The following is a 25918-nucleotide window of genomic DNA, read 5'->3' as shown; positions in this document are numbered from 1 at the left end:
GGTCCGGCCCAGGGCCCGCGCCGCCGCGGAAGGGCCCGCCGGGGCCCTGGGGGAGGCCGAGCAGCGCGGCCCCTCTTCGCCGTCCCCGCGGCAACGGTTGCCTAGCGAGGGCGGCGGACGGCCGGGCCCCGCGCCTGCGCACTGCGGCGGCCCCGGCCCCGGCGGCGCGCGCGGGAGCAAGCCCCGCCCCCCTTCCCGCCGAGCGCGCGCCGCCCCGGCCGGCCGGCAGAGGAGGAGGACGGGGAGGGGGGGGGGGGGGGGGGGAGAGGGCGCGCGCGCGCGGGGCGGGCGCATGCGCGTGCGCGCGGTCCCGAGCGCTGATAGCCCCGGCCCGACGGCGGCGGCGGCGGCTCTCTCCGTCCCTCCCGGCCGCCCCCCCCGCACCGGCCCCTGCCCGCCGGGCCTCCTTCTCGCCTCTCGGCGCGCCGCCGGGGCCACGGGCGTCGCGGCGGTGCTTCCCCCTTCCCGCCCACCGCCCCCCCACCCCCCCCTCCATCCCCGCCCCGGGGATGAGGCAGCGGTAGCGCGGCAAGGTGAGGCGGCGGGGCCTGTAGGCCGCGGCGGGCGGGCGTGAGGGGGCAGCGGCGGCGGGGGCGCGGCGGGCTGCCGTGTGCCGAGCAGCCTCCCGGCGCCGGGTGGGCTGCGCTCCTCTCCCTCCTCCTCCTCCTCCTCCCTCTCCTCCTCCTCCCGGGTGGGGGCGGGGATGCGGGCAGGGCCGCGGCGGAGTGGGGGCGCCGCGTCCCCCCTGCCCTGCTCGGCGCGGCGCGGCCTCCCGGCGGGGCGGCACGGGGATGGGGGTGCGGGCCAGGACCCTCTGCTGCTTCTCCCGGGCCAGGCGGGGGAAGGAGCCGCAGGTGCTGCCCCAGGCCTGGCCCCGCGGGGCGGGGGCGGGCGGGGGCCGCGGTACCTGCCCGCATTGTTCGGCTGCCAGGCGGCCGGGGGGGCCGGCGGTACGGGGGCTGCGGAGGGCGTGCGGAGGGGCCCAGCCCGCCTTTCTTCCCGCGGTCGGGCAGGTGCTGGGGCCGCTCCTTTCTTCTCCCGCCAGCTCCAGCCCGTAGCCCTGGCCAGGGGCTCCCTGCCAGCGGATCTGCCGCCCTCCTGGAAAAGGGATGCTCTTGGAAAAGGATGCTCCTGGGAAAGGGATGCTCGCTCGGGGCTCGGGTGGCCCTTGATTTCCGAGTGGATTTGCAATGGCTAAATAAGCCTTGCCGATGGCAATCCTGAAGGATGGTGGGCCTGGGGGGTTCAGCCCCACCGTGTTGTGCCCGCCGTGATGCGCGCTGGCCAGCCATTCAGCCAACTCCTCCTGTGCACTGTTGAAAAGGCGGTGGGAGTGATTGCGTGTGTAAAAGTCCGCTGTCTTTTGTTTTTCTTTTAGATGGTGGATGTTGATATTTGTGCGGGTGGAGACAGTACCAGAAGAAAAATGGATGCCCTGACAGATAGCGCGGTTGAGATTGTCCCTTTGGAGCTCTATGATTCAGCCCGAGCCAAAATAGCTGCTAATCTACAATGGATCTGTGCTAAAGCCTACGGAATAGGTAAGATCACTTTTAGCAGGAAGCCCTCCTTGGTTTTTTGTTCTTGCTTTTTCTGCCTTCCCCTGCCATTCCAGCAGTAATTAAATTGAGCTTAAATCACCTTTGTTTTAAATATCAATAATATGGCAGTATGTTCTCTTGTAATATTATATGTTTCCTGGTGCCTTTGACAGGAGTAATGGAACTGTAGGAGATGCCCTGAATCAGCAAACATAAAGGTGAACGCTCACAGATTGCACTTGTGAAGAATGCATACCTAAAAATGTATAAATTCTCATTTTAGTTAAGTAGGCTTTCTTCCACAGAACTGTATGTGAACTTGCAGGCCTCGAGCAGGACAAGCTTTTATGTCCACTTGGGACTCTAATTTTTTTTGTCAGGTTGTGGTTTTGGTTTCAAAATGATCTAAAAAGCAGTTATTTTATGATCAACATTCCTTTATGTAAAAGAAAGGCTGAATGAGCAGGTACATTTTGTGTCCTGTGACATTAAACAGCAAGTTGTAGGTGACGGAGGAGTTCTTTGCCTTATGTTGCCATTAACCATTACAGACAAACATGGGAAAATAAAGATTCTTGCAGTATCATTTGTATGGTATTTTCCTCACATCTATTGGCATTTGTTTTTTCATTTTGAACTATATCTATCCGTGTGTTCTAAATTATTGTTACTGGATACGTCTTAAGTCTAAATAGCTTAATTATGAAGAAATATGATGGAATACTTGCGTTTTTTTGCTTATCCAGAACAAAACATATAATAAAAACATGTAAGAATCTTGTTTTGGAAAATGAGGTAGCCCTGTTAATCTAAGTCTTAATTTGCCAAACTCATAATATGCTTAATGGATTAACACTAGCTTACTTGGTGACAAGGCTGAAGAAAAGCAGTCCATTCCTGCAGTTAAATATTAATCCTTTTAGAATATTTTAAAAAATTATTCTTCTTTTTTAGTATTTCCAACTCTGTCAGTGTGCTCGTCATCTTAATGATTGCAGGGAAAATGGAAAATCATGGGTTTATAATCAATATTAGCAAAGATATTTCATTACAAGAGACAAAAAAACCCCCATTTATCAGATGATGGTTTAAAAATATGGGAATTTGGGGAGAGTGTTAGTGAAACATTGGTAACTTAAAAGAACTGAAAAGGCATTTCCTCATGTAAATATTTTTTAGTTGCTGGAATTGTTTGTAGCGTTCCTGAAGACTTTTCAGTGATCAGAGATAAACTGGATATTCCAGACATGGAAATGCACTATTTATATTATGGCTTTGTTTCAGAAGAAACCTAATCCTAAATTAGAATTGGCTGGCATGGATCCTGTGCTGCAGAGGAAGCTTTATGGCCTTGTGTTTCTTGGTAGTGTCTTTTGGGGCTCCAAAACTCAGGGTTATGTCTGTATGTCTTGGACCAGTTAACTTTTGGTTAACAGTAAGTCTGTCTATGCACTTGACGATGCAGACTTATATTGAAAGTATTTGGGTTTTCTTTGACTACAAAGAAATACAACTTCCATAATGACAATGATGTGATCTCTAGCGTAGAGAAGGCTGTAGCAGCATTTGCCAGTTTTTCTGCTTGCATTTAGGCTTGTTCAGATTACATTGTAATAGAAGCTAATTGCCATGAACAGCAGGAAAAAATATTTTTTGCTGGGGCTTTTGGTGTTGCGTTGCTGGTCAGCTCCAGTGAGTATGGGTTCTTTTGTGCGCGTATCTTTGCAGGACCATGGCCCATGGAAGTTCAGTTTGATTTTTGAAATGGCTTCTGCAAGGCGTTGTCTCGTACTAACCATTACTTCTGGAGTAGCATTGCAAAATACTTAGAAATTTATAAGCCTCTTTATTTTGTAGAGAGATGTTTTAAAAGGTTTCCTATGTGATTATAATTGTGAATAATATTTGAATGCAATACATTAATTTTTCTCTCTCGGGGTTATGTTTTTGGTTTAAGATCCTGGATGTTGTTCAGTGAGTCTTGGGCGGCTACCACGTGATTGTGAATTCTATGTAAAATATCACTATGCAGATGGAAGTTTTAGGGGGGCTTTTTCATTATTTTATGCTTAGTTCTGTTCAACTTGGTGGAAAAAAAATACTTTTCCGGTTATAATATTAAAACACACTTAATGTTCTGAAGTAATTCTTATCTGATAGGGTTTCCATAATTGCCTTTGAATGGCTAAGTGAAGAGTGGTTTTCTGAAATGTTAATTTGGAATTGATGGATGTGGTTTGACATAATTTTGTGCCTTAATCTTTCAAATGATGGTGCATATCCTGGATTTCATTTTTATCTGAGTAAGGCTAAGTTCATGGTGAAGTGTGAGAATGGTCAAGAGCAGGAATTTGATTCTAGTGTAGGCTGTTACTGCAGGTCATTCATCACTGCAGGTTTTACCTGAAACTGTATTTTCTATTTAGTGTTAAAGGATATTTTAATTCTCAACGTATAAGTTGGCGTCTAAATAGGAAAGTTCTTTATTCTGTTCCTTTTTTTTCTCAAGGGCAAATTACTGAGAGCGCTCATGACAAGTAATTTGAAGTCGTAGTTTGGGCTTTGTTTCATTTGATGATGCATTCCTCCTTTTTTCTCTTCTGGCCATGAAAAGAGAATTTTGAGTGCCGAACAACTGGGCACAGCTACCTCCTCTCTTCAACACAAGTGCTGCTAGTGAGACAAGTCCTTTTCTTGCAAGGGAATTGGGCTGAAAGATTTGTTCCGGTTTGTTCCTGTCTGTCTGTGGTGGATGCTTGGTTGTCAGAGATGGACTCTAGAGGGAGGTCTTACAATTGTCAGAATAGAGGGGAAGGGTGCTGTGAAGGAAGGTGTTTCCCTATTCAGTGTCATCAATCTCCCCAGATAAATCTGGGAGTACTGACATGGATTGCTCTAAAAGTCTGTGTGCAAACATCTGGAAACTATGCACTTGAAAGATTATGAAGTTCATGTAGCTGAGACAGTAGTTTGAGGGAATGGGGTTTGATTAGAACAGAATTATCAGCAAACCTTTATTTAGAATCAAACATGCACTTTAGGAATTCTAGTAGCAGTGTGAAAATACAATTCATAACATGTAAGCGGCCGAGCAGCAAGGGTGCCGCAGAGTTTCACAGGAGGCAAGTGTGGGAGGTTTAGAGAGGCTTTGCAAGCCATCCACAGGAGACATCGCTTTCACAGTCAGTGCAATGAACCAGATTGTCCAGCGGTAACAGGGCCACATGCTGCACAAAGCTGAGCAGAGGGAAGCGGACCTGGTCCTTCAGTGCCACTGTCCCCTCCGGCACTGAGCAGTGGCAGCAGTCAGAATGAACACAACTAGTATGTTTTTGTTTGGTACAACTTGGGAAAGTAGGCAATGACAACAAAAATTTTTGATTTCTCAGCAGATTTAGTTAGTATAGTGTTAATTTGTGTGTAGAAATTGTTTTCTGTCATCACTGTTACAATGTTAAAATTTAGATAGGGAAGGGGTATATGGAAGTTTCTTTGTGTTGCAGCTTGCTGTGGGCTTTCCATAACAAATGTTGTTGCTTCTTTAAAAGTGTTTAAAATTTGGATTTTTCCAAAATGAACTTGGTCAGTTTTACTTACTTACTAGGGCTAGGAGCTTTACATAGTTTCCAGAATCTGTGCTAACATTTGCCTTAGACATTTGGCAAGAAAGTCAAGGACTAATGTTAATGCATTGTAGGGGAAATGCTAGTGTGGCTTTTTTTGGTCTTTGAAGTATTTGCTGCTTACCTGTTAAATAATTTTTACAGTACAGTAATGGCTACCCACAGTTACTAGCTGGTAGAGGCAGTGTGAGCATGCTTCCAGGGCTAAAACTCCTAAATACCTGCGTTCCCTGCTTCTGTTCCTTGTCAGCTTTCTTCTCAGGCCCATAGTAAAAATATTCTTAAGAAAGCTGTTGTGTTTTGCAGATCTTCAATCATTAAACATCTGTTTCTTTTATAATGCCTGTTTCATAAACACTTACTTGTGTGAAGTTTACAGGGGTGAAGAATTCCATAATTATTATTTTCTCTCCTCCATTCAGGTTTGTGGCTTTGTGCTTGATCAAAAGATATGATAATGAGAGCGCGGTCACTCTCACCAGCTGTATACAAAGTCTTTAGCATGTTTTTTTCCTGCCTGTTGTATGTAAATTTCATTGTGTAATATTATAGATCACTTACGGACTTCATAATACAGTTCTGTAATGAGAGGCAACAAAGAATGTTTTTATTATAACACAGATTGGCTTAGTTGCTGAGAACATGCAGTTTCTGCTCATGGTCTGCAGCATAGAACACTTCCATACAGCACTAAATAATTCCGTGAACAGATACGGATACTAATGAAATCCTGCTCAGAATTTGAGTAACCTTCGTTCTGTTTACCATGATGCTTTGGCTCTCTTTCCATGTGAAACCAGTTCTTCGTGCTTCTGGAGGTAAAAAAAAAATCTGGGGTGTATCCACTTCTGCAGTTCAAGGGATAAGTCAAATTTTGTTCAGATTGCTGTATTTTGCTTTATCACATCATTATCAGGTAGTCCTCCTTGAACAGATGTTTGTAGGTGAGATGACAAAGAAATGATCCCTACCCTAAAGTGATGAGTGTGATAGTAATTGTGTCTCTGATGGTTGCTACAAGTGAAGTTACTTCTGTAATCCTGTACGCTATGGTGTACACAATGATCTATGCTTGGAACTCTCAGGTTTTGTGAGAGATTAGACCATTGATGTGACTGAACAGACCTAAAGAATTGCTTCATGAGAAACTATGACCGTTTATTTTTGAGCCCTTCATCTCATAAAAATAGCTGGTAAGAGGTATCTCTCCAGTGGGGCAAGAATGCTTGAGTCTATGCTGCTGAAACGTGGAACAAAATAAATTATTACTTTGGTTTTGTAAGCTTGGCAAACAGCAAAAATGAGCATTTTTAGTAATAAGCTGACTACATGCAACGAAGTAACATGGTATAAAATTTATGTGTGAAAGAGATCTGGTCAACTGTGATAGTGAGTGTAGCCATGGTAAATTCTTCGACAATTCTGAACAGAGAACTTAGGACAAATTGATTTAATGATGTATGCCTTCACAGATCTGATTTATCAAGTTATGTGCCATTGTTTTTAAGTTCCTATAAAACCACTGGTAGGTTTTTAAGCTTTGTCTTTTGAGCACCTGTTTGTCTAAAACTGGCAACTTTAAAGCTTGCATTGAAGTTGATGCTAACATTTTCCTGGGTCAACAACTTGGAAAGCACATTAGGGAAAACAGAAGGTGTTTGCAAGCTTCTTGATAGCATGCAACAGTAACATAAAAGTGGCTTACTTTTAGAACGAAGATGGTATTGGGAGATGTTTTTATAAGCAAAAAAAAAAGACAGTTTAATTGCTTTTGGTTTGCTTTGGTACGATTTGTTAAACTGTGCGAGTAAGCATGTTTGTAGCTATAGCTTACAAGTTAATTGCTCAGAAGATAATTATTCATGTTGATTTTTCAAAATTCCCAAGCATAAATATGTAAAAGTACAAGTTTTAATGAAGAGAATTTTTCTAACATGTAAGTTTAGTTTTAGGTCATGAAAGTAAGGTGTTGAAAAAGGTACTTATAGAAACTGGGACTTGGAAAGACTGGGACATTTTCTTCTTTTGACACATTCTGTAGTGAGGCAAGCAAAAAGTGTATGACATTTGGAGTTTGCCTGATCCATGAAAACCAGGGAGAAAAGCTATCCGTAATAGGGGTGGTTAGTTGTGTATCCATAGTGTTATTTAAATTAGCATTAGGTTGACTCTGATGGTGTATAATTGTCCCAAAACTAGCAGTGTATTTCTGAGATTTTTGGCAATGTGGGAATTTTGACTTTTTTAAGGGGGTTTTGGAGAATGAGCAGACCTGGCTGCTGCAGGTATTCTGTGTGGTTTTATACTGCAGATAAGAATAATTAGCAGAGATATGAAAGATAAGATAGGTCTTTTATGTCGCACTTTCAGATGCGGATTTAAAGTATTGAAGATACCTCACAAACAGAGCACTTCTTTTGTCTGTGGCTACCTAGGAAGGCTGTTACCCTGCTTGAGATAATCGAATTGTGTACAGGACATCTACAACTCATGATATTTGGAAGTTTCTCAGCTCAGTTCTATACATACTTACAGCATCCTTTTTGCATTACATTTTTTCCTGCCACTTTCTCATTTATTTGTGCCCGGTTATGTTCAGCATGAAATACATTTGAATTAAATAGTAAAGTTAATATTACCACTCTTGAGCTTTGACATGGTTCTTATATCTTTAAAATTTCTGTGGGCCTTTAGTCAGGACATCAAATTAGTTCCTTTGTCACAGATGGGCAAATTTACCCAGCAGAAGTGTTGTATACAGTAATGTAGGAAATAAAACTGAGCAAGTGTTCACAGTGAAATAAGTTGCAATGGATTAATGTTTCTGAATAACTTTTTATGATAGCATTCACATTATTAATCCTGGCACTAGAAGTTATACCTGCCCACAGCCGTCTTTAATCCTGGTCAATCCAAATCCATTCAGTCCTTAGGCAGTTGTATGGAGATCAGAAACATGATGTTAGAGGGTTCTTCAGCATATAAGAAAAAGATTTCAGATCTCTTGATGGGATGTTTAGACTAAAGAACAGTAGCCAAGATACAAGGTGTGGTGTTTTTTTGTTTGTTTGATTTGGTTTGTTTCTTTTTTAAAATATATTGATTTCTGTGACATGGAACCTCATCACGAAGAACTAGATCCATTTATTGCTAGAAAAGGCTTTAAAAAAATCATTACAATGTTGCTAGTTTAAGTGAAAATTAATGTTGGAGGTCTTACAGCCCCGTCACACAGGAAGCTGAGCATCATGTTCCAATAGTCTCTTCAGTTTTAATAATGTGTGTAAAGATCCTAATCCAATAGGTTGTATCCCTTGTGGGTATGTTATGTTGAAGAGGAAGCTTTTTTGCTTTCTGTAGTTAGTCTATATAAACGTGTGGAAAAGGGACTGAGGAAAACCCAGAGAGCCGTTTGCTGATGCAGTGGGATGCAGGGGTAGCTGGACAGCTGAGGAGGAACTGCAAGGTTCTTTGTCCAGCATTACTCACAGCGCAGTTTCAGACAGTCACCTCGGTTACCCTGCTCTGTGGGGGTCTGCGGAGCTGGAGGAGGGCAGATGTTCGTACTTAAAACCCTTAGATCTAAGTACTTCAGGTTTCAGACATTTTGAATTCGCTTTCTTTTGTTTGTTTTAAAAAAGCCTTTAAAACTTGGAGTGGTGCTAATGCTTTTGCCAGAAATGTACTACTTCATGGATATTTTATGAGGTAGCATTCTATTATTTCCTTTCACAAATACTCTGATTGTTAAAAGGTGTAGCTGCTTGTAATGAAGCTGAAATGTTGAATTATATGAGCTGCTTTATGTTGGGATTTTTTATTTTTTTTTTGGATCTTTCCTCAGTCTTTACAAATGCAAGCTCTAGTTCTCTTCCTGGAAATGGCAGTGACCATTAAATAGAATTAGCTTTCAATTGCGTTTGATTTTAGGTCAGGTTGTCTGATGTTAAGAAGATTAAAAATATTTGCATTTATTACCTATTTCACTAAAAATGGACACCCACATTAACAAGTGCTACTTATGTAGTGCCAGTGGGGTTTTATTGTGTCTCTTCCAACCATCTTCAGTATATAGACTGTATATCACAGCATTCGATGTCATGTAAAGGAAAAATAACGATCTTGATTTTTTTAAAATTAAGAAAGCTTTCCATTTTGAAAAATAGGGGCAGTGTTGTATGACTAACTGGGTAGCTGTTAGAGCTGTTACAACAACACTGGTTTACTACGTATTTTTATTTAAGTGAGATGTACTTCTGGCTCATGTAATTGATAACATTCTGTCTGAGTTTCTCTTTATGAACATTAAGTGCTCTGCAGTATATACATACTGTGGCTTGTTTTGCAGTTCAAAGACATGCTATGGGTAGGAGTGGTTTTGAATGGGGAGATGTAATTATTCTGGAAATGAGCTGAATGAAAAGTAAATATGCTGCCAAATTAATTCTTTTAACTGTAGATGTATGTATTTAAAATGAACGGTGGAAGTGACTCTGGGGGAAGATCTTCAGAGTGACTGTGTGGCATAAGATAGAATTTAATGTTTGAAAATTATGAAATGTCAGGCTTCTATTAAGACAACACACTTGAGGCTAGATAATATTTTTCCTAGACTCATTATTACTTCTAGGCTGTTACAAAGATCAATAGCTTCTAGTCTGATTACCGAATATTTATTTTGGGATATATCTGTTTTGTCTCATTTTATGACTTTTCAATAATATCAAGAAACTGTTGTTTACAACAGCATTTCCTTTCACTTTGAACTGTTGTAATCAGTTGACATTTGCCTTGTGTTGTAGTGTTACAACCTTTAACAGTGGCAGTGGTTCAGCTAGCAACGTATGGTTTTGAAATGTCTTATTCTGAGCCCTCTAAACAAGTCTGTTAGTTGTTGTTAGTGCCTTTCTTTCCTGCCAGCTGTGAAACTGCACTGATTAGTAGCAAAAGTGTTTGAGGGTTGGGAATGGGTGTGCAAGGATGAAGTCTTCTGTGTTAATTTTAACTTGCATGTAAATTGCTACATTCAGGATCTGTGTTCAGCTTAAATCATAAGACAACTTGTGGAAATTCTGCCATTCCAAAAGAAGTTAATTTTAGACTTGGCTTAAAATTCACTTTGGATCCAAGTTCAAGTGGAGTGGTTTTGCTACATAGGCTTGAATTTTTATTTAAAGGCTGAAAAGCTGCAGTAGTTTGCTTCAGCACTCTTGTCATCAGAAAAAATACACAATCAGCTTGCTGGAGACTCAGTTGTTCTGCAGATGTTTTGTAAAATGCCTAAGGTTTTAGTCAGGTATTTCAGCCTTTCTATGAACTTTGGTAGTTTAGAACCAAGAAATCGGTGGCTTAGTTTTCTTTTCCAATTTGAGAATGTTTGGCTGACCCCTCTCGGGGACTGAGCACTGTGGTTATTCAATTGCTGTGCACAGATGTTTCGGGATATTGCTTGCAGTAGCTGTAAATTTTGCTTTGAAAATATGTAAACTTTGCCCATCTGATGCACAGAGCGTTTTAGCTTGTGATCTAAGTAAATGATTTATAATTCCAAACAAAATTAGAAGTATTAGTAATATGTACTAATCAGTAGAAGTGATAGTGTGTCATTCTGATTAAGCTGGGTCTTAGTCAAGGGAACAGCTAGAGATGTGTAGAGGACAGTGGGACTTTTGTCCACGTTGAAATGCTTTCTTGAAAGGGACTGTAATGTAGGGGTTTTACTGAGGTATGTATACGGCAAATTATATGTGCTTTACCTGAGCAAAATTTAAGCACAAAGACCTATTGAAAACAGTTTGCAATATGAAATTGCAAACTATTACGTTCAGTATTTTTTGTGCTTGATTTTTTGTTTGTTCTTTTACATGCTGTCTTTGGATGGAGTTAACATTGTTTACTTTTGTTTAGATCACATGCTGCTTACTGGTGCTACTTGTTGAAACTTTTCTTCCTTGTTTCAGATAACGTCCCAGAGGAGTTAAAGGACCCGTTTTACATAGATCAATATGAGCAAGAACATATTAAACCCCCCGTCATCAAGCTGCTGTTATCCAGCGAGCTGTACTGCCGTGTCTGTAGCCTCATTCTGAAGGGGGATCAGGTGGCTGCTCTGCAGGGACACCAGTCGGTGATCCAGGCTCTGTCTCGAAAAGGGATTTACGTCATGGAGAGTGATGATACACCTGTGTCTGAATCTGATCTGGGCTGTGCACCAATCAAAATGGTTAGCTTAATTAAATCCACCTCATGATCTTCTTTTTATTTAACGCTATTTAAAATAGTTAATGGAATGAAGAGCTCCTAATTTCTAGGTCACTAATCTCAGGAATTTTTAAATTTTAAATACAATTAAAATATATAACATTTTTTCTTGAAGGATTTTATTTTTTAGTACTCATTGTTTTCTTCTTTATAGAGTTCTCATATGGCAATGATTGATGCTCTTATGATGGCCTATACTGTAGAAATGATCAGCATTGAAAAGGTGGTTGCCAGTGTCAAGCGTTTTTCTACGTTTAGTGCCTCAAAAGAACTGCCCTATGATTTGGAGGATGCAATGGTTTTCTGGATTAACAAGGTAAAATTTACTTTGAGAAAAGTGTGGCTGTTTCTTATTGTTACTTTTCAAGATTTTTAAGAAGTTCCTAATGAATGTCTGTATTCCATCTTTCTTACCTGTGCATGTCTTTCATCTTTTCCACCTCAGATGAAGAGAACTGCTTTAATTACTGTGTTACTTGTTACCTCAAGTCCAACAGTAGTGGGTGTAATATCCTTCTAATACAGATTATTATTAACAGTATTTGGTTCCATTACTGCTGTAGTATGTTGTGATTTTGTCTTCTTGCTTGCCTTCCCAAAGTTTCCCTATGCATTAGGAAAAAGAATCAGGGAATCAAAGTAGCAGGGAAATGCAGTTTCTTTTTCTTAAAGATGCTGTAATAAAGCTGGTAAATTTTTCAAGGCGAATTTTAAATTAAGATAATTAAGAACTAAATTAGGAGAACTGTAGAAGTAGAGTTCTTTATTTTCAGACAAGCTGCTGTGAGGTGTGGCTTTTTTGTTTGCTGTTTTTTAAGGTAAAGCATTGTTAAATAACAGGATGGGCTTAACATGTTAAATAACTGGATAGACATACTTGAGACTAGCTCGAATACACTTAACAAATACTGAAACTTTTCAAAGGCTAGAGGTTAAGTTACTGAAACACTTTCAAGTGACAGCAGAGTCACGTTCCAAAGAGAATGTCTCCTTTGCAAACCTGGGATTCCCTTGTGATTGTAGCTACTGCTAATGAAAAAGTTGGTCTTAAACTGTTGTAACATGATTCTATGAAGGTTTTATGTTTGTAGAATGGATTGACCACTAAGTAAGGGGAGGAAGAAGAAAACTTGACTTGGGGAAACATGTATTTGGATGTATTTGAATATCCTTTCTGTGCTGTGCCCTTTTAGGTGAACCTTAAAATGAGAGAGATAACGGAGAAAGAGATTAAATTAAAACAGCAGCTAATGGAAAGTCCAGGGCACCAAAAGGTAAAACAGATTTGTCTTCAGTTGTGATTTTTGTGTCTTGATGATTAATAGATTTAAATATAAATATCTCCAGTAATTTTTTTGTCAGAGAAATGTGAGGCATCCAGTGCTTGAAACTCTGAGATTTTGTGCATGTGATTTTTGTGTCTTATCAGTGCCCTTCCTTACTTTCAAGCCCACTGGTATCTTCTGACTTTAAGTTTCAGTTGGACTAAACCAACTTGTTTCAACTTAAAATAACTTGTATCAACCTTACATGAGTAAATATGACTCAGCTTTCACAGCACAAAATACATATTATATATTTTGAAAGCTCTTGGCGTATTCATTTTGCATGGGTTAATTGTCTGATGTAATTCAGAGGCTTATTCAAGTTACATCTAGTAAGCGTACTCTTGGCATTCAATTGTTATGTGTGTGTTTGTAGTTTTTTTTTCCACTTTTTTCCCCTTGAAATTATATCACAATGCACTAATATTGAAAAATATAGTACACTTTCATTTCTGGAGAATGTAAAGCAGATCTTTCTCAAATATAATGTATATTGGCTATCTGAGCTCCCAACTTCTGATGTAACGAAGCCTTAAGAAAAGCTGCTGTGTACTTTTCTCAAATTGGCATTGCTGTGCAAAAGAGATAAGTGACATGTGAACAAGGCACAACCGTTTAACTTTCATATTGGTGGCAAGACTTTTTATATGCTTTTTATGCAAAATAATATACTATCCATAATATTTTATGTAAAATAATAATTTGCAAGTTGATGAGTGGTCTTGAAGGATCCCTTTAACTACTTGACTCTCTATTGACTTCTGGGTCACATTTTAATATTTTAAAACCTAAATTTTTAAGATACAAGCCCTCTAAAATATGAAAGTGTTTATTGCTGAAGTGCATTTAATTATTACTGCTTTTAACTTGCATTGCTGATGTTCCTTTCCTATTCCTACATTCCGTTCCTTGCTTCCTGAGCAGTCTCCTTCCAAATGGTATTGGAAATTAGTACCTGTAAGTGAACTACTTTTCCACCAGTTGTCATCCACCACAGAATCATGGCTCTTTAAATTTCTTCAGAGTGTTTGCTTCCATTACAATGCTCCTTAGATGATCTTTGAAAAAAAACACCTGTGCAAGCTTTTGGGTCATCAGGCTTTGTTTCCATAACATGACTTTTGCATACTGTACAGCATATAGCATAAACACTTCACAGCATTTCAAAATTGTTTCCACAGTGCAGGAGTGAGGGATATGGAGTAGCAGCAAAAAACTAGAAAATTAACAACAGTTGAAATGGTTGCATTTACTATTTTTGTTGTAAGTAGGCAATTGATCACAGCACTAAGGTGATATAAAAGCTGGTCGGTTTAAACGGTTATTTAATCTTTGAATCCATAGGTAAGATAGTCACATGTTTGCAGTAGTTCATTAAATAATGCTCTTGCACTGTTTTTGCACCTGCTCTTGTGCAGGTTTGTAAATCTGTCAAAACCAGAACATCATTATTCATTGAGATGGGGTTAGAAGATTCGACAAACCAGTTTGGACCCGTTATGACAGCTGCTGGAATTGTATGCTAAATTAATGAGACTAAAGCTGGCATAATGGGAGGAAAGACAGTTTACATATAAGAACAAAATACTTTCTTTATGGTGGAGTGTGAGAATGGAATATCAGTTCCACACTCTATAAAAAAAAAAAAATGAAATTGTACTTGTAGTATACAAGTCTGCTTTCTTTTGGCTGAGTTTCCTGGCTTTGTTTCAACTTGCAGAAATATTTCTTTGTTCCTTTGCTTTCCTTAGCCTTGATACCCTTTCTCCTGCACTTGCTGGATTTGGTGGTTTTCATTTTCTCTCTGTGAAGATGAGAGCTGTTATCTCAGTTGCAAATTCCAGAGAGCAGTGCAGTTGGAAAAGGTGGGAGCAAGGGGGCGGTCAGGTGTCCCCACAATCTCTGCCTTTCCACAGAGAGCTCAGTTGCACCCCTCTGCCTCCTTTATTTGTTTGAACCAAATGTATGGACCGCAGTATAAACTTTATTTATGTGAAATAAAGGAAACTGAGTGGGGACCTGCAGGCTAATAAAACCTGTGAGAGCGCCCTGTGTTCCAGCCTCGTTTAATGACCTGTGCCAGTGTGTAGTGAAGTATTGACATAGTGCTTATCACTTGCGTTCTAGTGTGCTTAAAGATCTCATCTGTATTTGAGGCATACATTTGATAGCCTTTCGAGGAAGTTGGGTAGGTTTACGTTTTGTTTAGAGACAACTGGGTGAGAGCAGAAGAAACTACAGGAAGGGAATTGACTTGCAGGATATTGTTGCACAAGTTGGTGGTAAAGGGAAGAGTAAAATACTCATTGCTAGTCTAGGACCACTTAAGTTGTACTGGTTTACTGACAGATTTTGAAGTCTGCATAGTAGTTGTCACGCTGTGTCACTTCTGTACTACTTGGGGTTTTGTGTGATTTGTTTGAGTTTTTTAAATGTGGAGTTATCTACTTCAGTAGCACCCATTTCTGCACTTTAATGCATACAAAAGTTGTTACTTGTATGCATGGGCAGAGGGGAACAAACCACAAAACTTGGGTTAAAATATAAGAAAGAATCCAGAATTTTCGGTATGAAAGACTTGAATGGGAAAGAGAATAATAGTTGAGCAAAAGAATAGGGATTAAATAAAAAAACCCTCTTTGATAAATTTGTGGTTTTTTTCACCAAAGCTAACATAAAAAAGTAATTCTCACAGATTTTAGTTCAGTATTGACTGTAGTCAGTTTAAATTCTGTTTAAGCCTATTGAAAATGGAATATTTGTATCTAGTTTAAATACAGGAGTAATTCAATTTAGAAAGAAATTTCTAAAGTTTGTCTTTAATATACTTAACTTGACTAAGTGGATAAATGATGAACCTTTTAAGCTAACCAGTTCACCTTGGTGTGCGTACTTATTCTATCAGACTTGATGACAACATTTCCAGTGCATAATGGATGTTGCTAATGCATTTGATTTGTTTCTTGTTTGAATAATCACCATCGTATATCTCACTATTTCTTTTTGTGTAAGCCTGATCTGATGCATGCCATATCGCACTGCATGCTGGAACCAGTGGAATATGCTCGTGTGGTACAGTATGATTCACATTCCATTACATATTTGTGGAGTGCTCCAGGCTGGGGAAAAAAATAATTTGCACCTGGTAAAAGGATAGGAAAAAATAGCATTAGCATATAGAGATAGCTTTTAGAGTTACTTGCCTTTGCCTGGGAAACGTAACATAAGATATTTATATTTGTGCAAAATAAACAAACAAAACTGGTTCTTATATCTATATTATATATATATATAAAATTTTTTTCTCAGCCTGTGCCATCCTAAATAGACACATACGAGTATGTGTGTGTTTGTGTAGAATCTTCCCAGGTTTTCTTGGAAAGTATACGATACCGTTGGTAAAATCCAACTTTCCTCCGATGATTAAATACTTTCTCTGTATATCTGCATGTTAGGCCGGTATATCAGTCAAGATAGTTTGTTAAATGATAAGTGATATTGATGCACTGAAGTGTAAAAGGAATCTCTTTTTCAGTATTGAAAGGTATTTCTGCTAGGCTCTGTAGCGTCTTGTTCTTTCACTCGCCCAGTTGCTTTGCTGCTCAAGCTTAGATACAGCCTTCTAATCTAGCTAGCATGTGGCTGCTTAGTAAATATCAGCACTAAAACTTCTCTTGCAAAAATTGCAAGAAGCAATGCCAAGATTTGTTCTTCAGTTGACTGGCTTTAGCTCCTTTTCAGTTATGCTCCAAATTTACATGAGGGCCAGGGGGGTGGTTTGCAGAAGAGTTTGATACTGATCTGTAGTGAAATCACAGAGAGTTTTGCCATTGATTTTAAGGACCTACTTGTTCCTCACTGACTATTTTTGGAAAAGTCCATGGTTTTTTTCTCCTGCATGACATTAGTATTGTGTACTGGCTTGCCACACATACAGTGTTCTGAGTCTGAGAGAACTTTGTCTGCGGACATGATAGCAAGTCTGTGGATGTAGGTAACGTATGAGAAATCACTAGCTCATCTGAATTATTTTTTTGCTGTGTTTTGTTTTGTTTTTCCCAAGCTTTAAGTGTTTTCACGTAGTTTATCTGTATCTCTTTCTTTGGATCTACTGCATTCATGCATCCTGTGTGGAAGGATTTTGACTTAAATTGCTTGTAATAAGTTAAAAGGTGTGAATGAAGCTAGGAATTCAACAGCACGGATTGCTTCCAGATATAAGGAGAATGATTAAAAGTGAAGCACTGTATTCTTCAGAATTGGCTTCCATTGAGAGAAAAGTATAACCTTGTAAATTGGTTTTGACTTAGAGCAGAATGCTATAAAGGATCCACCGTAAAGAGTTTTCAGTGCTCAACAAAAATTCCTTTTTTTTAACCTTTTTTTTTTTTAGCATCATATGACACAAACACTGGTATTCTTTTTTTAGGTACGTTACCGAAGAGACCATCTTTCAAGCAGACAATTACCTTACTTTCCTTTGCTTGAAGATTTGATGAAGGATGGTAGTGATGGTGCTGCTCTTCTTGCTGTGATACACTATTATTGTCCAGAGCAAATGAAACTAGATGGTATGTAATAAAGGCTTCTAAAAAATTTTTTTTCCTTTCCAATCTTTGAATGTTGAACTAGAAGTACATTACTAAATAAAAATTGAACACATCTAATGGGCGGTGGACTACAGCAAGTTAATCAGGTCATGTGTGGAATCTTCATCAGTGTATTTAAAAAGTAACCTGCCTTTGACTTTGGTTTTTTACTTACTGTATTTAGAACACTCTGTATATCATGCACTGCAAAGTGATCCTTTCTTTTATAAATCTAGATGATAGAGTTTTCTGTATTCAAATAACTGAGCTTGGTTTGAATAGACCATAAAAAAGGAATGCATGTCTGCTGCTGTTAGCTGATAATTCTCGTGTTCTTCTGTAGAAGTACATAATTTGACATTTTAAAGTCTAGATTTTAAAACAGTTTCTCCCAGTCTTCAGCAATTGTCACTCTTCAGCATTGCAAACAAGAGTGTTCTTTCCCAGAAAATGTTTTTCTTTATAATTCAGTGTCCTCATTGCATTTAACTTCTACAAATCAACATTTTGTATTGGTTTTTAAAATCTCAGATATGCTGTACCTTGCAGAGCTCCTAAATGTTTTCAGAAGGAACCAGCACTGTGAATCCTAGGAGTAACCTTTTATTATTTGCAAATCAAGATGTCTGGTTTTAATTGCTTTTGCATTCTGTCACTGTGTGTGTTCTTTGTAGCCTTACTTTTTCTGTCGCTGTGATAAGACAGAATCCTATATGGATTATAAAATGAATGCAGAATTGATACTGTTTTGTCTGTGGCTTTCTTCCTCCTTTTCTTGTCCCTCTGGTATTTGACAGTAGAGAAATGTCACTGGTAGCCAATAATTATTAAATGATGGTGTATAAGCAGTCCGTGAAGTTCCTGTATGTAGTGGTTTTGTTAGTTGTGGATGGAAGGTTAGTACATTGGAATAGTGTTGCAACTTACTCATCTTTCTCACCTTTCTAGATATTTGTTTGAAGGAGGTAACATCAATTGCAGACAGCCTCTATAATATTCAACTTCTGAGAGAATTCTCAAATGAATATCTAAACAAATGTTTTTACCTCACGTTGGAGGACATGTTATATGCCCCTTTGGTTTTAAAGGTAAGAAACATAATGAAGGATATATTTTTAAAGAAAACTTGGGTAAATCATAAGTGTTTTGTTACTGTGAGGTGTGATTTTGCTTTTTTTTTTCCGTTTTAGCCTAATGTCATGGTATTCATTGCGGAACTCTTCTGGTGGTTTGAGAATGTCAAACCAGACTTCGTACAACCAAGAGATATTCAGGAAATAAAAGATGGTAAGTTTTCAATTTTTGATAAGTGTTAGCATGTTATTTAAAGGAGACTTGCATTACAGTGAAACTCTTGCACAGCAGTGTTTCCTTTGGAGTTTTGTTTCTACCCAGACTTTCTGCTTGCCTAGGAAACTTTGAAAGCAGTAAAAATGAAAGGAAAGTTAGTGCTAGATCCAATTTAGTTCTAATTTTTTGAATGAGAGAAGTATTTTTTTTTTCCCCTAAAACCACTAAATATTTACTTGTAACTTTCTTTCCATTAAGGTCACAATAAGATACGTATTTTAAATAAAGACTAGCACTTAAGGTTCCATTTTAGGGTTGCGTCCTAAAACTTTCATCTTAATGTACTGCAACCTGAAAGCTTCCTGTTCTGTTTTGTTATTTTAATGGCTAGTATCAGTTGTGTTAACATTATAAATATATGCACAGTTAAAACAGTGTTGCAGCAGAAGAGCAGTCGTCCACCGGTTCCTATTTCCAATGCAACTAAGCGCAGTTTCATGGCTAGCCCTGCTAGTACAAATCCAGCAGACGTGCAGCCCTCTGCTCAGACAGGCCCCGAAACTTGCAGTAGATACTACCTGCACCCTGAGGAGTCTGACTACCTGTAAGTCTTGTCTTTGTGTTATTTAGACTAATCTTGAATTTATGCTTCCTTTTGGGTAACCTAGGCATTTCTGCTGCTAAATGTTCCGATTTCACTGCAAACTGAGTGCATTTCGGTTGTGTACAGTCAGTCTCTAAAATATTCTTAATTCTCAAGTTCAGAGAAACACTTTGCACTGTTATGGTTGACCTTCATTTGGCAAATGCCAGTAAGACCTACCAGTAAATGTCACCATTGGATGAAATAACTTCTATTTCGAGGGGGGAAAAAAAAAACCAAACACCAAAAACTCAAAAAAAACCCCAAACCAACAAACAAAGAAATGTGAAACCTGTTCAAGCAGCTCATCTTTACTAGCTGTATTCTATAACTGGTGATATGAAAACAAATAGGATTTAATGTACAAGAAGGTTAGTGACAAGGCTTTTCAGCTGACTTAACTTACTGGTTACCATCAAATTTATTTCAGCCTTTACTTTATCTCTGTACTATTTACGTAAGCTACATTTTAAATCTGCTGTTGTTTAGCAACCTAAACAGTTTGGTTTCAGGTAGTAGGTTTACTTTTGTATTGTTACATGTGAAAACCTTTTCCTCTCTTTAACTAGCTTCTTTAAAATTAACATGTTATTGTGTTTTAAAGAGGAGTAACTATCAGCAGTGTAACTTTGAAACTACAGGATTTCTCTCATAGAAAAAAGATGTTTGTAGTAATGAATTTTTGCTTTTCTGAATTAGCGGCAAAGGAGGGAGCCCTGCCTTTAGCCCTTCTCATCCACTGCTCCCTTTGAGACAAAAGCAACAAAAATCTTTACAGGGAGAAGACAGCCCTGGTAAGTCTGCTTCAAATTTGCATTTCAACAGGCAATGACCATCAATGTTAATACAGTAATGAATAAAAATATAAGTTCATATATGTGATTGATCTAAAATTGAATTAAACTGCAGCTGCAGTTGGCTAAGTGGTAAGCGTGTTGAGTTTGAGTAAATCCATCCTTGTTTGCATTAAAATATTTTAAAGATCTTTTAAGAAAGTTACTGAATTGTTAATATTTTTTCTTTCACAAAATTTCTCAGAATCTCAAATGCAAGAAGTTAAGACTAATGTCAGTTCTATGGAAAGAAAGGAAAAAGCCACTTGTCAAATGTTTGTAAGACTAGCAAAAGTCCTAGGAAGTAAGATAGTAATCTAGACTGACAAATACACTCTCGTACTTGACATATTTTGCCTAAATGTTTTTTTAATTACTGAAAATTTAGGTTTTATAGTTACCCAGAGATGCTCAGAATTTCTTTTCTGTTGTCAGCTGAGGTGCCAGCCAAATATTCCAAATGCTTAGACTCTAACAACATGCAGTAAGGACTTTTTTTTTTTTTAAAGCTGGGGGGCTGACAGGAAAAGCAAATTGAATGGTCTCATGTTTGAAAATTCAGAAATCAGATATGCTTATGTGGTCACTTCTCACTGTATATTTTCAGGCTTAGACTGTCTTGTTAGTATTTCAACAAATCTGTTTTCTGCTGCCATCTCTTGGTGAAAGTTTATGGTGTTTGCTATTAAATAAGGTAAAAGTACTAGTTTAAAGACAATTTCTAAACTGTTAATTTAAAAAAACATTTCAGGTCATCGGCATCGTTCTAATTCTCTGACTCGTGTTGATGGGCAGCCACGAGGTTCAGTTCTTGCATGGCCAGAGAGGAAACCCAGGTAACAGAGGCATTGAAGTATTACAATACTGTTTAGTGAAAGGACACTGTGACAACTTCATTGTAGTAATGTGGTATCACTTCATCGGAACTGGACTGAGAAGTTGCTTAATTTTGTGTTTTTCTAACGTACATTTTCAGAGATGATTGATTTTAGGGTTGCAATTGAAGATACTTCAAAAATTATTTTCAGTAAGCAGTGTTGAAAACTGAAATATCTGAAGTTGCTATGTAGTATTGCTGGTCACTTTTGATGCAGGATACATTTTTCAAATGAAGCAAAAATTTTAGCTGTCTATATCATGGGTCCTTAGTGGAACAAATTGTAAGTTTTTGTGCTGAAGTGTCAGTAGATTGTTCTTATCTTTTCTAGGCCTTTGTCTCAGCCAACACCATTTGCTCTTCATCATTCTGCCAGTAGTGATGTAGACCCTGGGTCTGGTGATAGCATTAGTCTGGCTAGATCGATCAGCAAAGACAGTCTTGCATCAAACATTGTTAATGTAACTCCAAAAAACCAGCCCCATCCTCCATCAGTGAAAACTAACGGGAAGAGCTTGCTGAACAATGTTGAAATTGAGGATGAAGATGAAGAGCTTATTGCAATAATCAGATCTGAAGAAAGGTCAAACCGTGATGATCTTGAATTGCAGAATGCATCAGCCAGGGTGCCCAGCGTAGTTGCAACTGCGTGGTCTCCAAAAACAAATAGCGAGACTTCAGAAAGCAAACCAGAGAGTTTTTACTTGGAGCCTTTAATGCCTGCCATTCTAAAACCAGCAAAGGAAAAACAGATAATCAATAAAGAGGATGAATGCGGGGAAGGGAAACAAAGGAGTTTTATAACCAAGAGATTAAATGAAGGACACTTGCCTTTGATCCGCAAGAAAACAAATAGCAGTCATGGTGAGCATGACCTCAGTAGGACTTTTACTCCAATTTCTAGTTCTGATTTCACTCCAGTTGCAGATCCTAGTGCTGCAGATTCAGTGGCACTGGCGGAAGCCAGCTTAGAAGCTTCCAGACCTTTGGCTAGTAGCAGTTTAGATCCTTCCACTCAGGAGCTATCTACTGGAGGGTTTTTTCTTCATGCTGCTAAATCAGATGATGACATAGCAAGTAAAGTCAATGCAAGTTATGTGAGAAGTCTCAATTTGCATGTTACAGATACTACATGGACTATGGTGAGACAGGACTCTGATTCAGATCTCTTAGACATAGAAGACACTGAACAGGATTTAGTAGTCATAGATGACCATCCTATAGTCGCTAAGTACATTGGCGAGGAAGAATCTGCAAAATTGCAAGAAGATATGAAGGTCAAAGAACACGAAGATAAGGATGATGCTAGTGGACGTTCCAGCCCATGTTTGAGTACAATTTCTCAAGTCAGCAGTGTGTCGATGGCTAGTGGGAGTGTCCGAATGACTAATTTCGCAGAACGAAAGCTTCAGAGACTTAACAGTTATGAAACGAAGTCCAGCACGAGTAGTTCACAGAAGACCACGCCAGATGGATCAGAAAGCTGCCCGGCACCACTAACCACATGGAAACAAAAGCGAGAACAAAGCCCCAACAGACAAAATAAAGATAATGTTAATCTTTTAGCTTCTGAATTGGTGCAGCTTCACATGCAGTTGGAAGAGAAACGAAGGGCAATAGAAGCTCAGAAGAAGAAGATGGAAGCCTTATCAGCGAGGCAGCGACTAAAATTGGGCAAGGCAGCTTTCTTGCATGTGGTTAAAAAAGGGAAATCTCCTGACGTTCCACAGCCTCTCAAGCCAGAACATTTTGGAAAAGAATATTGTCGGCACAATGGTGAAGACTTAGATGAAGTTTCTTTGGGTTCCAAATCTGAGGAGTTTCTTGTGAAAGAGGAGGAGAGAGAAGAAATGCTTAATGATTCTCAAGAAGTAGCAAAAGTAAAAATGCAAGAAAGCCTAGCTTTTGCGGAGCAACATAAACAGAAAGACTCTGCTGCTTTACATGATTTGGAAAAAAGTAAAATTATTTCTGTTGCCCTCCTGGATGACAGTGTTACAGAAGTGGATATAAATGAATGTGATCTTTCTATCGAAAAACTAAATGAAACAATCAGTACACTTCAGCAGGCTATATTAAAGATTTCTCAGCAACAGGAACTACTTATGAAATCTCCATCAGTGCCATCGCCAGGAGCCAGAAATAACTCTCAGGACCAAAAGGTAAAACCATCGATTCACTTTGTTGAGCCCTTATCTCCAACTGGAATGAACAGTCTTCGTAAACCACCTCGGTTTGGTCAAGGAAGGAGTTCTCGATCAGGAAGACCAGCTGATCTGAAAGTCACTAAAGACAGACAACAAAATTCAGCACGTGTTAAAACCCCGACACAAAGTCTAGAAACCTTACCACATTTAAGACCATTTCCATCCAATAGCTTGGCAAAAACACCAACGGAAATCGGCTTGGAAGGTAGTCCTGATTCTGGAAATGGTTCTCAAGAAAAGTGTTTCTTTGATACCTACAGACTTCACGATGAGAGCAATCAAAGGGCACTTGTTCTCTCCACCTCCAAAGATGCAAATATTATTTCTGAAATGAGCAAGGAGGTGAATAACACCTTCAAGGAAACAGGGCTAAATTCATCTGATGGCTCAGGAAAAGAGAATGTCCCAGTGGATGAGCCACTGAGAAGCAAGGCCAATCTCATTGAAGTAGACTTGTCTGACTTAAAAGCTCCAGATGAAGGAGAACTTGAAAACCGGGATAGGTCTACGGATATAATTAGTGAAGGTGATCAGAAGTCTGGTGTGGGTTTTTTCTTCAAGGTAAATATGATATCTTTCTATATTTGGTTAATGTTGCGTATTTTCCCAGCGTTAGAACTGATTTTGTCCACTTCATTCTTCAGACTTCTGATGGAACACAGAACATTCTGGTTGCAATATTAGGACTTTAAAAAACTCTGTTGGAAAAGGATTGCTTGTGTAGAAAAGTTTTTGGCTTGATGTAAGGAATCCTGGTTCTTGTTAACTTTACTTGGAACCAGGGTTAACCTTGCTTTTCTTCTTTCCCTTAGTTTTTTTTCTGTCTGAGAAACTGACATACAAATATGTTGTAAGTACTTAGCACAAAAGAATCACAGAATGAAAGGGAAGAATTTACCATTCTGATATCCCAGCATTCTATGAACCTGTATCAACTGAAGGAAAAAATTATGACAGGGTGCATGTATCTAGTAGAAGCCTGCTGAACAGGTTTGGAAACTTGGTGGGGAGCTGAGAGTCTGAACTGGGGGGTTTTTTGCATTTGCGCCCAGATTTCTCTGATTTTTGAGCAGCCTCACAGGCCAAAAGTCAAGGGCTGTAATGGAGAATTTAGCTCTATGGCGGTAGATGCTAGTGAGAAATGAGATGCTTCAATGCAATGTTGGAAGAAATTAATGTTTTTCATGCAGCTTTCATTTTTGTCTTGTAATGGTAGTGTATAGGGCTCATGATGAAAATGTATTAAATTTAAGTAATTTCTCTCATTTTGCATCTAACTCTGCCTTGAGGAAAAGGTTATTGTTAAGCTGTTTGATTTATTTAGTACAGTGATATTTCTTATATTGTGAGGTTGGATGGTTTTTAAATAGTGTATCTACACTTTCTAGTGAAGTTCAGAACTGCTATTGGAACATTTAGTATCTTAACTTGTGCTTAGCAATGAATGTTGTAAATATCTCAAATGTGCTGACGTGACAATACTTTCTTTTTTAATTTCTTTCTCAAGGAAGTTGGGCTAGGCTGTCTCAGTCCCCGTGAATTTAACTTCTGGTTTTATGTAGTGTGATTAATATTGGCTGACTCAAAATTTATTGTTATGCTGGGGTTATTTGTGCTGTCCATCCTAGCCCATGTGACAGTTGCGTTCTTTGCGCTTCTGGAAGGTTTTGTGGTGATTAAGCATACTTAAAAACAAGTCCAGAGTAAGATGGGACTGTTTGGTTGGGGTTTTTTCTCCCCACAGTCTTAAGGGAAAACTAAAACTGTCTCTTCAATACAGTTCTGATCTACATTCATCAATTCTAAAAATGTAAAGATTTCCGAAAGTAATAGCTTACGTTTTCCTGGAATCCTCAGCAATCTTGTGATGTCCAGCTTAATATATATTCTTCTAGTCTTTAAAACTCTTTACCCCTATGAATTTTGCAGGATGAGCAGAAAGCAGAAGATGAGCTCGCAAAAAAACGTGCAGCGTTCCTTTTGAAACAGCAGCGCAAAGCTGAGGAAGCTCGGATTCGGAAACAGCAGCTGGAGGCTGAAGTTGAGCAAAAAAGAGATGAAGCTCGGTAATAACATGTGGAAAAGAATACTTTTTATCTTTAAGATGAGGAAAACTATTGTATGTTGAATATAATGTTATATTTGCTTTTCAGTCGCAAAGCTGAGGAGGACCGAATACGGAAAGAGGAAGAGAAGGCTCGAAGAGAACTTATCAAACAAGAATATCTAAGGAAAAAACAACAGCAAATTTTGGAGGAGCAAGGGCTTGGAAAGCCCAAATCAAAGCCCAAAAAACCCAGGCCCAAGTCAGTCCATCGTGAAGAATCTTACAGTGATTCAGGGACAAAGTGTTCTTCCACACGTAAGAATTTTGTTTGCTTTTACAGAGTCTGCAAATCTGCTTTAACAAAACGTGTTTCACATTTTCTCTTTTGCTTTGTAGCTGATAATTTGAGCAGTGCTCAGTCTGGTTCCAGTCTGTCTTTGGCCTCGGCAGCAACAACTGAACCTGAAAGTGTGCACTCTGGTGGCACGCCGTCTCAGAGGTAGAGTGATAGCCTTAATTTCAATTTTTTGATATTTTAATATGTTATGAAATAGTGTTGGGGTTTAGTGTTTCCTGCTTCAGTTTGCTGGCATAGAGGCACAACAGTAATTAGTGAACACATCTTCTGTTTTATGTGGCTGCCAACTCTGATGTTCTGTACAAACTTACAATTTGGTTTTGT

General features: G+C 39.1%; 1 protein-coding gene across 5 annotated transcripts in view; it reads left to right on the top strand.

Annotated features, from left to right (window-relative positions):
* The first annotated feature begins 397 nt into the window (after positions 1-397).
* Positions 398-25918, top strand: part of CAMSAP1 (calmodulin regulated spectrin associated protein 1) — a 28687-nt gene continuing 3166 nt past the window's right edge. The window contains exons 1-17 of one of the 5 annotated variants that reach the window (XM_055802547.1): positions 398-533; positions 1379-1541; positions 11125-11387; positions 11580-11741; positions 12619-12699; positions 13675-13707; positions 15763-15822; positions 17180-17321; positions 18288-18427; positions 18530-18626; positions 19056-19233; positions 19972-20066; positions 20857-20941; positions 21314-23750; positions 25119-25255; positions 25343-25551; positions 25633-25735. In XM_055802547.1, the coding sequence (XP_055658522.1) occupies positions 1379-1541; positions 11125-11387; positions 11580-11741; positions 12619-12699; positions 13675-13707; positions 15763-15822; positions 17180-17321; positions 18288-18427; positions 18530-18626; positions 19056-19233; positions 19972-20066; positions 20857-20941; positions 21314-23750; positions 25119-25255; positions 25343-25551; positions 25633-25735 (4385 nt within the window). In that variant the 5' untranslated portion in view covers positions 398-533. Of the gene's footprint in view, positions 534-765; positions 855-1378; positions 1542-11124; positions 11388-11579; positions 11742-12618; positions 12700-13674; positions 13708-15762; positions 15823-17179; positions 17322-18287; positions 18428-18529; positions 18627-19055; positions 19234-19971; positions 20067-20856; positions 20942-21313; positions 23751-25118; positions 25256-25342; positions 25552-25632; positions 25736-25918 lie in introns of those variants that run through there. The other 4 variants (XM_055802526.1, XM_055802534.1, XM_055802540.1 and 1 more) reach the window with 4 other exon arrangements.

Source organism: Falco peregrinus, chromosome 1 (genome assembly GCF_023634155.1).
Source record: "Falco peregrinus isolate bFalPer1 chromosome 1, bFalPer1.pri, whole genome shotgun sequence".
Lineage (NCBI taxonomy): Eukaryota > Metazoa > Chordata > Aves > Falconiformes > Falconidae > Falco > Falco peregrinus.
This window is presented reverse-complemented; position numbering and strand designations above follow the sequence as displayed.